General features: G+C 40.5%; 1 protein-coding gene across 2 annotated transcripts in view; it reads left to right on the forward strand.

Annotated features, from left to right (window-relative positions):
* Positions 1 to 12,262, forward strand: part of LOC136241818 (cullin-3-like) — a 48,154-nt gene that overhangs the window by 9,828 nt on the left and 26,064 nt on the right. Inside the window, exons 4-9 of one of the 2 annotated variants that reach the window (XM_066033144.1) lie at positions 5,442 to 5,555; positions 5,606 to 5,677; positions 10,193 to 10,396; positions 10,444 to 10,497; positions 11,159 to 11,284; positions 11,454 to 11,684. In XM_066033144.1, the coding sequence (XP_065889216.1) occupies positions 5,442 to 5,555; positions 5,606 to 5,677; positions 10,193 to 10,396; positions 10,444 to 10,497; positions 11,159 to 11,284; positions 11,454 to 11,684 (801 nt within the window). The remainder of the gene's footprint in view (positions 1 to 5,441; positions 5,556 to 5,605; positions 5,678 to 10,192; positions 10,397 to 10,443; positions 10,498 to 11,158; positions 11,285 to 11,453; positions 11,685 to 12,262) is intronic. The other variant, XM_066033145.1, reaches the window with a different exon arrangement.

Here is a 12,262-nt window from a genome sequence, read left to right on the forward strand (position 1 = left end):
GCAGGGCTTGCAATTAAGGACGCCTGTTGCCCCTCATAGGCGCCCCATTGTCGTTTCCCTGATACCAGCAATCCTTAGAGAGGTGGCCTAACTTGCCACAGAAGTAACATCGTTGACTTCGGCAATCACGTTGAAGATGTCCCACTTGATTGCAATTGAAGCATCGAGGGTGACTTCTGGGTGGCTGATTTACTTTTGTTGTCAAAGCGGCCACTTGCTCTGTCAAAACTGCTATTTGCTCTCTCAGAAGCCAGGTTTCATTAGGTTTCTCTGCAAGGAGGCTTGGAGTCTTATCTGCAATAGTTGCCACAGGCTCAGACTCAATTGTCATCAGTAATCTTGCACGTGTCATCGCCTTATCTAATGTGGTTACTTCGCCCGACGCTCTTAGCTGTCTTGCAATGGCTTCAGAAATTCCCGACAAAAACTGGTGTAAGAGCAGTGGTTCCTTCGTGTCATTCGCTACTTCTGGAAGGGCATGAGAGAGAAGCTTTCTTAAATCATGGACGTAAACTGATATCGCTTCGCCAGGGCGGAGCTTCCTGTGGTGAAAGTCGTCCAGCGAAACGGAATTCATGGGTAGCATCGCCTTTTCCATAGCCTTCTTTGTTACCACATAGTCATCTTGCTGTTCTTGTGTCAGTTCCAACGAAACCGCCAAAGCCTCTCCTTCAAGCAGCGTCGGTAGCTTCACACGTGTTACAACCAAACTCCAATTACAATGCACTCACTCTAATTAAGGTACACAATCCAATTACTGGTATATGTTACAACAACAATAATCATACATACATTTACAAGATCATTTTACAATAATAATAATAATAGTTCCAGTTCACAACGTTACATGGGCCATAATCAGGGTAGATAGATAGAGGTGGTAGTGGGGGGACTAGTGCCTGTTTGGTGGGTTCTCCTTCCTTTGCTGCTGCACCTTGTGCTCCACATCCCTGTCCGCCTGCTTAATCTTATCATTGTCCTCCTTGCTATCACCCAGGCCCCCCAGCTTTGTATACCACTGCTGCCCTCCAGCTGTTCCTGGACTGGTCTGCAATGCGGATGTGTTTCTGGCATTCAGTCAGTGCCTTTGTGTAATTCATTGAGGGTGTCCTGGGCCACCTTGACATCCTTCTCCGAAGGCATGTTGATCGTCTTAATTTTCTTTGCTACCGACTCTATCCTGTCTCCGATCTCGGAATTAAGAGATACTGTTTCTCATGGCCCTTCTTCTGGAACTTGAGCGGGCGGTCTGTTTTGGCCCTCTTGAACGCCCGCTCTGTGGCGTCCTCCTCCAGCTTCTTGAATTTCTCATCCAAGTTGCGCTTGGTCGCCTTCTGGCTGTCCACGATAAGGCTGAGACAGACCTTATCAGGGTGTCCAGATTCTGCTCCGTTGTATCCAACATACGTACAAGTAGGGGTAGCCTGTACTTGAGAAAATGCAGCTTAGAATTGACTTAATTTCACAACTTAGGCCCTTTACATGCTCTCCGCACGCGATAACACGTGTGCCACTATTGAAACCAGAAGGAGGCTATTTTCCACCTAATTCACTGTGTTCAACTGGTAGAACATACACTTGGTGTTATGTTCAATTTGACTTCTCTATCAATTGGCGAGCACAGAAAATCATGTCATTACACCCACGATTACAGCGATAACCACACTGAGAATCAGCTACTTCTTCCTCCACAATTGTTTGTAAACACTGTTGGATGACCTTAGCTAACACCTTACCTACTACGTCAAGTAGACTGATCCCATGCCATCTCCTTTAGGTATGGGTACTAATGTGGCATCTCTCAATCCTGGGGCACACTCCCAACATCCCAAACATTAGTAAACAGATCTAGCAGGTACTTCAACCACTCATCAGAACAAACCTTCACCATTTCTGGTTAGATCCCATTGTTTCCACCAGCCTTGTTACCTGCAACCAAACACAATGCATTTCTGAGGGAAGGAACATCAGCCAAATCACTTTGAACAACAGAAGATGGAAGGGAATCAATTTATAACACCAGATGTGTTTAACACAGAGTTAAAATGTTGTTGCCATCTCTGCAAGCTCTTGGTTGAAGTAGAACATAGGTCACCATTAAGATTTCTAATAGCTTTTGGCTTTGTTGGTTGTAAGCCAGTTCTTCCTCTTTGAATATCTCTTATGTACTTCCAAGCATCACCAACTACACCATTCTGTACAGTATTTTCAATATCCTTAGAACCAATCATTCTTAGCCTTCCTCACTGCTGTAGTCACACTCCTCCTCATATCGACATATCTTTGTCTATCCCTGTGACACTGAGACCGAAGCCACCGAGCTAGCAGAGCATTAAGAGATGTTATTAATGGTTGTAGAGTAGTATCACTATTGTTATACCAGTCTGGTTGACGACGACAATCTTTCTTTACCAAGTAGTTCCTTTCCAGCATCCACTGATCCATCACAAAAGACATTCTACTATCCTATTACATTCTAATGCATCAAACTCAAAGGGAATTTTGTCACGATGTTTCTGTTATTCGTAAGGGGCAGATTGTTGGACTGATCATAAATTGTTAAGGGCTAAAATTGTGTTACAGATAACTAACAGACGAATAAAAGTCCTGGTTCATCCTTCTTCCTCTGCGGTAACTACAACACTGAAGTTTGAGCTGTACATATACAATTTCAGAACTGATAGCCTTCCAACACTCACCAGAATTCCTCCAGGTGCAGCTACAGCAGGACTTGTCACTATCCTCATTCCTCATCATAGGATCATCTTCACTAGGCAAGACCATATAATAAAGACATCAACCTCATACACTCCCTGTCCAAACCATTTAGTTTCACTTACTCTTGTGATACTCATGTTAAAACGACACAGCTCTTCTACTAAAAAAATTATCTTCCGATCAACTTGGACTCCTCTCCTCACAGACGCAGTAGCAACAGAACCTTCAGGCTCTACTAGGGAACGCATATTCCAGCAACCAACATTAAGCCAGGAACGACAATGGTTGTTAAAACAACCGACAGCACCTAAAAGGCTACTTATCATTGATTCTCAACTCGTGCAAATTAAGAAACATACTAAAGGCTCACAAAACCACAATAGTACAAAACACAGTACTTTTGTGTGGGTACTGAGACTACTGACAAGTCAGAACGAAACACCGCACAATTGAGGCACTGTGTACCAGTTATTTTAGCCGACAAAGCCGTTGCCTGTCAGACACCGCAGGGAGGTATAACTGGATTTTGCCTGACACTACACACGCGCACACCACACAGTACACACGCGCACACCACACACTACACACGCGCACACCACACACTACACACGCGCACACCACACACTACACACGCGCACACCACACACGCGCACACCACACACCACACACGCGCACACCACACACTACACACGCGCACACCACACACTACGCACGCACACACACTACCACACACACATACTACACGTACACACACACACACACACACACACACACACACACACACACACACACACACACACACACACACACACACACACACACTACACACATGCACACACACTACACACATGCACACACACGTTTCTGTTTATAAATGACAGAAATTAGGATTCCATGTTTTACACCAAAGCTAGCAATAAGCTTTTTCCAGAACAAAAAATGGCGACTTCTATTTGGGGTACTCTAATGTTTTCAAGTACAGGTCGGCAAATGAAGATCGATCGTTTGTGGAAGAAGATATTGAGCTAAAACTAACAGGTACGTGTATAACGCAGTGGAATAAAATCATTTACGTGGGTTTTGAAAATTCAGCTGGTTTTGAAGGTTGAGTAGAAATAACATTCCTTTATACACGTTGTAACCATACCTGGTAACTTCGCTTCAATGTCATCCTTTATTAACAACTACGTAAATGGTTCATGAAAAACTTGTCGTCATAGGATGCAATACTCGAAAATATAAGATTACCCCAAGTAGAAAACCGATGTGACGTCATTATGGTAAAGGCTTATTAACAAGTACAGTTTTAGCAAGGTTGAAGGACATTGCTGATTAGCTAAAGGCTGTTCTTCAGGGTCAGTATATTGCTCCCAGCCTACCCAGCTGTACAGTTGTAATGTATTTTTAAACCAGGAAAGGCTGGCTGTGGGCACGCGTCTTGTTTACTGAAATTGTTTTCATGAAAACGTGTGTGTACCTACTTACCTGCCTATGTTTGTTTGTCAGGCAAAAACATTTAAAATGGTAAAAGGTAGCCAGGATGTAAGAATTGAAAGCTAAAATAAGTCTGTATTAAACTTCCACACACATACTGTAAATTTTGCTCTGAGGTGGTTTCTTCTTGGTGATCTGAAATACGGGTATTATTACTCTTTGTGAGTGGTCTTCCCTTTCGGTTTTAACAACAACATTGAAGGCCTCTTAAGCTACCAGAGATAGTGTATCCATTGAGTTGAATTGGGGGCATTACCCGTACTTACAATAACGAAAATGAAGAGCAGCCTCGACTTGAGGCTTTTATATGATTCACATAAGAAAACACAATGGGCACACTATAAAACACGATAGACACACTATGGACACACTGTGGGCATGTGCCTGGTTTACTGAAATTGTTTTCGTAAAACGTGTGTGTGTGTACGTGCGTGCGTGTGTGTGTGTACCTATCTATGTTTGTCCGTACACACCCACATGAGCAAAATCGTTATAGTAGTTTGTAGGTTGTTATAGCAGAGATTCTAATAGTTTAGTCTATTTGATATGGTGTAGCACTATTCATTATTTTCTGCCAAGGACCTCTGGTAAGTTCAATGGTAAGTTTCAGTAATTAAAACAGCTAACTCACGTGTATTTATATGGCTTCTCGTAGTTTTAATGAGCACCAGGCAAAGAAATGGCACTATGCTTTAGCTTTTTCATAATTGGAGCAGAGAAATGATAGAAGACTAGTATGTTTGAAGAAATGATGATAAGAAAAATTAGTATCATGAATCGGTGGCTTCAACAGAACTGATTTTGTTCAAATTGTTGAGATCGGTAGATTGGTACATCTCTAGTTTAAAGTGGTCTGTTATAGTTATGCTTCCTTAGCAGTGCATAGCAATGTAATTATCGAATTACAAAATAACTCATGAATTATGAAATACGCTAAATTACTGTATTTACAAATCTAATTGTATAGCTGAATTAATGATACTAAATTATATACATGGTTGATTATTTAGTTAGAATGGAATAGTATTAACTGCATGGATGCCTGGTGTTTAGAAGTAGCATAACATCAACTTGTTCCCCAATTAAACAACTGTACACCTTGTGTTTGATCTATGTTGTATACTACTATTTGTGTCGTGTTGTGTTGTTTGTTGTTAGCTAATGGCCAAGGATAGTAATAATGCTTGTGAAGATCTAACTGTAATGTGATGCTTATTATATGGAAACAGGTCAAAGATGATGTGATGACTTCAATGCATAACAACTTCCTGGAAACATTAGGGGAGGCATGGGCAGACCACCAGACTGCCATGGTGATGATTAGGGACATACTCATGTACATGGTAATGTGATGTAATGGATGTGATGACATCACTTGTTAATGGCATCACAGGATAGAGTATATGTTCCACAACATGAACAACATACGGTATATGATATGGGATTAGTTCTGTTTAGAGAAGAGGTGAGTTAGTCTAGTGTTAGTAGTCTATTGTATTTCCTAGTGTGTGTGCATGCGTGTGTGTGTGCATGCGTGTGTGTGTGCATGCGTGTGTGTGTATGTGTGCGTGTGCGTGTGCGTGCGTGTGTGTGTGTGTGTGTGTGTGTGGAGACTGCATTAGTTTGCATGTGGTAGGGATATGCCATATTAGTGCATGCGCCCATATTAGTAGGATTCCATTGATACAGAAAAATACCTACTGATCCAATACCGATACCTAGCAGTAAAGTTTCACTGATACCGATACCAATAATTGCCATAGAATTTACACACCTCTCAAGTTAGCTAATACAGTGACTGTTCTATTAGAGTATTTTAATCTTTTTCATGTAAACATGGTAAGTAGCAGTTGCTCAATGTTTAACAAAGCAATTCCTACACCTTTTATGCTAGAATACTCAACACTATTTCCAGCCTGTTATGCCCCAAGTTTTACTAGCATAGCATTTATGTTGATAGTTATGATGATGACGATTGGCGTGAGTGGCTATTAATCGAATACCTAAATAACCGATACTGATCAGTACCAAAATGCCTAATATCGGCTCTGATTCAATACTGATCTGATTATCAGTGGAACGCTACATATTATTGCATGTACCACCACTAATTGTAAGAACCTGGTGTAGTTGTCGTGTGTGACAACTTGCTAACTTTCTTCTTTGCTAGCCAGCACTCAACTAAAGTGGACACGTTTGTGCCATATTAGCACAGTAGTAGCAGTGCATAGCCTCACTGAGTTATCATGAAATATGTTACTTTACTTGGCTATGTTGAGCAAATTCTCGTAGCACTGGCTGATTTGTTCTGAGCCTGATTTTGTGTCATTATGGCTTTCGTTACATGAAAATATCGTGGCATCAAACATGTCTTTACTGAGCCCCTTAAGTAGTGTAAACTCTGCCACAACATCACTACTAGTGTAGTACTAAAAGTCCTTACTAAAACAACACTGATCACTACATCCCCACCCCAGGCCCATGGCAAATGCTATGAATACTATTGCATGCTGTAACTACAGTGTGATTGTTGTATTAGAGTAATTCATTGTTCTGTGCAGTAGTTTGCAGCAGTTAGCGAGAAAACCGACTGGAAACTGGTAAATCCCCCTAGAATCATGTCTAGGTGTGCATGTCCTAGTGTGTTCTTATCACACTGAAGTACCTGCCCTATCATAAAGCTCCATGTACACTATTCTAATAGAACTATCACATGTCCGTATCATATAACTTATTTTACTAGGAATAGCAACTAGTGAAACAAAAACGATAACATAAAACAGTGTATTTTTGCATTTTCAAATTCACGAAATCTAGAAAATGGTTATATATATATAAGCCTCAAAACAGTTACACAAACTTAGCATGAGATTCATGAAATTTTCACCCCTCGAAATTTCTAGCAGTATGGTACTCTGATATAGCAGTTACTGTAGTAACAGTCACATTGTATGCTATAGCAGTGCTTCCTCCATTACCTAAACTCATTATGCCCTGGGTGAGTTTGGATAATCAAAAGTTCAAATAATACAAACCCATTCATTATACAGAACTCCATTCAATTACTCTAATAGAATGTACACCTTCATCAAAATACTCTAATAGAACAGTCATTTCTGCAGTTCAGATAACAGGATAATCAATGGCTGGATAATAGAGGGGCTACTCTAAGATCCAAGCAGAGATGAATTACAGCATATGAAGCTTGGTGGAAAAATTCTTACTTTGGCTTTGAACTAAATAATTGTTATAACATGCCAGTATAGACATTTACTCATCATTCATCTCGTTTCACTACGTATTATCCCTACTGAATTAATAACTTTAAATATTGCATTACAACACAAGGAGTGCTTCTGTTTGTTTTAAGTGGTTTGTTCAAGTTACGATTCATAAGCAGTGCATAGAAACATAATTACCGAATTACAAAATAATTTATGAATTATGAAATGTGGTGAATTACATAGATTATATACATTGCCGCCTAAAAGGGATAGTATTACTGTGAAACAGCGCACAGCCACCATTTCTTGCCACAACAGCATGCACAATTGTGGTATGCTCCTTTTCTGGTGTCTGCCCTTTACTTATCATTAACCATAATAATTTTAAAGCTCTGTAATAGAATGCACACCAAAAGCAACCTTCTAGGATTTAGTGCCATTAAGGGTGAACAATAATTATTATATATCAGAAAAGTAGTTTTAAACATTTTTCGAGCTTTCCAAAATAGTCCCAAATCTTCTCTCTTTTTGTTGTTTTTCTTTGTCTTGTTTCGTGTGTCTACAGCGTACAAAATTTCTCAGTAAAAATTAGTTGCGTGTTAGTAAAATATTCCCACCCAGACCTGTAGTAAGGTATTTGTTTTTAAAACATTATAGAGCAAGAGTTATAGGGCTGAGCAGTTGTGTTACTTTCATGATTGTAGGATGCAACATATCATGATTATGATAACTATTTGTGACTGTCTCAGCAAAACCCGACTTGTTTGCACAAGCGTGTGTATTGAGAAAATTGAATTTTAAAAATAATTCGTAACTGCAAAGAAAAATACGCAAGTTTTTATTGGGCCAGTACTTGGAAGAAGGAAGACTCAAATCGATTCAAACCATATACCATCTTATTCGCCTGCTCATGGAGAGTTCGAAAATCTTTGTTTCTGTAGCTTCAACAGTACGTGTGTCATGTGCATTTGTTTACAATGTGAAAAACGTAAACAAGATTGTCATCTTTTCTTCTACCAAACTGCCTTCATATCCATATGTGCAAGTGACTACAAGGCTAACACTATACCTTGGCTGATGTGCTAATCCATGGTGAACATTTAAAGCCAAATTGCAACATTGTAGACTAATCCAAACAGAAGTTATGGCTGCAAATGTAAGCGCCTGTAGTTTATTTTCAGTATCAATGTGCTATGGTCCCTACTTACGTACCTGTTTGTTAACTACTTTTTAAAATATAATGATTATGACTGGCGAACCCACGCATACTGCACCAAAAGAAAGAAATGGTGCTGCACACCCCAGCTATCAATTATCATTTGAAAAGTGAAGTATCCATTATGTTCGTTGTCAGCTATGTTACAAATCAAGAACTGTTTAAAAAGCACCTCTGCAATTAAAGTAGCCACTATCAAAAATACGGACGATTTCCATTATGAAGGGGCCATCATGTGCTACCGTCAAATTGACACTTTTCACTGTCAACAAAGTTTGTCGAGTTACGCTTGTCTGAAGGCAACAGTCAGTCACTAGAAAATATAATAACGTTTAAACCAGGCGTGCACCCACAGCCGGCCAAAGACTGGCTGTGGGCGTGCGCGCCTGATTTACTGAAATTGCTGATACAGAAAATTGACGCCTCAATATGGTTTCGTTGGATTAAAGAAGACAAGCAGCCTGATTGAAGATAAAAGACAAGGCACAGAGGGCCTACACTCGTCGGAACCCCAAAAGGCACATCCCACCGGTGAAATTGTTGTTGTGGCATAAAATGGCGACTGTGTGCTGCTTCGTTCGGCCTCTAGCCTTGTGACTGTGAGACAGTGAGACTAAAATTCCGAGTTTTGGCGATTATTTAAAATTCTATATCCAGTGACCTGATATTTAATGCTGTATTATATATTATATGGACTAGTACTATTCTGTAAAGGTGATTTTTTGTCATGTAAAATGTCTCTAGGATATTTTTGAAGGCGGGATTTTGGGCAGCGCATGAAATTTTCGGGGTGATCCGTACTTAAATGGTACTACCGTACCATAATTAAATTCCTTCTAAGTTTACTAGTTTCTTTTTTTTATAAATCACTAGTAAACTAGTACATACTGCAGCATCAGATGGCAGACATACCCATCTGAATGTGTGCCTCAACTATCAATTGCTATTGAAAAGTGAAGTGCCATTTCGCTTTGTTTCCAGCTTTGTTCAGCTGTTACACAATGTTACAAAGAACAGGACGACTCCCGTTACAACGCATAGGGAAAGAATGCTAGCACAAATCAACCTAGCCCTGTCGGCAAAGATTAATGGGACACAAAGGAGGACACAGGTAAGTATAAATTGTACATGCTGCGGTATGCTAAAAGACATTAGTCAAGCTGGAGCAACATTTAACAGTGAAAAAATCAGACCCATAGCCTTAGTGGTTGTCAAGTTATGTTTGTCTGAAGGTGGCAGGCAGGCAGGCGGGCGGGCGGGCGGGCGGGCAGGCAGGCAGTTAGTAGAAAATTCTGCTTTAAAAAATGGCAACTTATCGGAACCATTTTTGCTGCTCTGTAAACAATTTTTGGGCTTGCTTGTACTGCCAAGATGAGTGGTGTCTTGTATTAGAGTAGTGGTGTCTTGTTATTAGAGTAGTGGTGTCTTGTTATTAGAGTAGTGGTGTCTTGTATTAGAGTAGTGGTGTCTTGTTATTAGATATGTCTTGTATAGAGTAATACCTCATAATTGTAATCATTTATACCATATATGGTTGCAGGTGATTCACTGTGAAGTTATCAGGGATTATCTCATGGCTAGTTTGTTGGACATGATCTCTAAGGAGCGTCATGGCGAGGTCGTCAACAGAGTAGCTATTCGTAACATCTGCCATATGCTAATAGTTTTGGGCATTGGCAGTCGTGAGGTCTATGAAGAAGACTTTGAGCTACGTTTCCTTCATGAATCTAGTGAATTCTATAAAGTCAGTTTATTTTGACCTGTTTTTGTACTGTACATGTTGTGTATTAGGCTGAGAGTCAGAAATTCTTAGCTGATAATAGTGCTTCCGTCTACATCAGAAAGGTAATGTATACTCTGAGTGTGGTTGATTTGATTGATTGATTGATTGATTGATTTAACCTGAGCTATATCAGCAGTTGAAACCAAAGATGAGTCAATAACAGACATTCTACAACTGCTTTGGTATATGTGGCTTTTGTTCCGTTAAGGTTTCAGAGTTGGCTTCTGTTGTTGCTATATAGTGCTGAGCAATATGACAATATTTTAGTCAAACTGTGGTATCTGTTTTTGATGCCATCCAATATTTTGACTACCACAAATACCATGCTCTAAAACAAGCTGGAATAATAAGCCTACAATGAAGAAGTGTACTTTTAGTACATATACTGGATACATGTATTCCACAATCGGCTTTTCTACTGTTATTAAAAATGATTATAATCTAACAAAATTAAATTGACAATACTGTACTGTTTATGAAATATCAAAACTGCTCAGTACTAGTTTCTACGCATCCTTTTATTGTAGCACCTTCCATTGAGCTTGTATCCTTACTTGAAATGCGAGGTAGTCTAGGTGAAGTGTGAAGCTCTTTATTTGTGAGAACTGCGATATAACCAGAACACATAAGATGTGTCATTAACATTTCTCAATAATAAGTCTGAGGGCTCAGGCAATCACATTCAGACAATGTGTGGGTGGCACTAATTAGAACACACTGCAGGTGGAGGCTAGAATACTAGAAGAGGCAGAGAGGGCTACTCGTTACCTTGACGCCAGTACAGAAGAGAGGATTACTAAAGTTGTAGAAGATGAGCTCATTAAAGCTCACATGCACACCATCGTAGAGGTGGGAGTGTGTTTGTAATGTGTAGTGTGTGTGTGCGTGTGCATACGTACTTACATACATACGTGCATCTATATGTATAACCATATGCATGGTTGTCACCATGTTTGTCACCATACTTGTCACCATGTTTGTCACCATGTTTGCCACTGTGTGTCTGTGTCCTGTCAAGATGGAGAACTCTGGTGTGGTACACATGTTAAAGACAAACAAAAAGGATGACCTTCACTGCATGTACAAGTTGTTCATAAGAGTTCAAGATGGCGGGCTGAAGACAATAATTGATTGTATGAGCAGTTTCCTTAGAGATACAGGGAAGGCGTTAGTTATGGAGGAAGAGGATGATGCAGCAGGAAGAAATGCTATTCATTTTGTACAGGTGTGTAATCCCCACTACATTAGGGTAAGATTGGGTGTGTAATCCCCACTAGATTAGGGTAAGGTTGTGTGTGTGTAATCTAGGGTAAGGTTGGGTGTGTAATCCCCACTAGATTAGGGAAGGGTTGGGTGTGTAATCCCCACTAGATTAGGGAAGGGTTGGGTGTGTGATCCCCACTAGATTAGGGAAGGGTTGGGTGTGTAATCCCCACTAGATTAGGGAAGGGTTGGGTGTGTAATCCCCACTAGATTAGGGTAAGGTTGGGTGTGTAATCCCCACTAGATTGGGGTAAGGTTGGGTGTGTAATCCCCACTAGATTAGGGTAAGGTTGGGTGTGTAATCCCCACTAGATTGGGGAAGGGTTGGGCGTGTAATCCCCACTAGATTAGGGAAGGGTTGGGTGTGTAATCCCCACTAGATTAGGGAAGGGTTGGGTGTGTAATCCCCACTAGATTAGGGAGGGGTTGGGCGTGTAATCCCCACTAGATTAGGGAAGGGTTGGGTGTGTAATCCCCACTAGATTAGGGAGGGGTTGGGCGTGTAATCCCCACTAGATTAGGGAAGGGTTGGGTGTGTAATCCCCACTGGTTTTGGGTAGGGTA

Source organism: Dysidea avara, chromosome 12 (assembly GCF_963678975.1).
Source record: "Dysidea avara chromosome 12, odDysAvar1.4, whole genome shotgun sequence".
In the NCBI taxonomy this organism is placed as follows: domain Eukaryota; kingdom Metazoa; phylum Porifera; class Demospongiae; order Dictyoceratida; family Dysideidae; genus Dysidea; species Dysidea avara.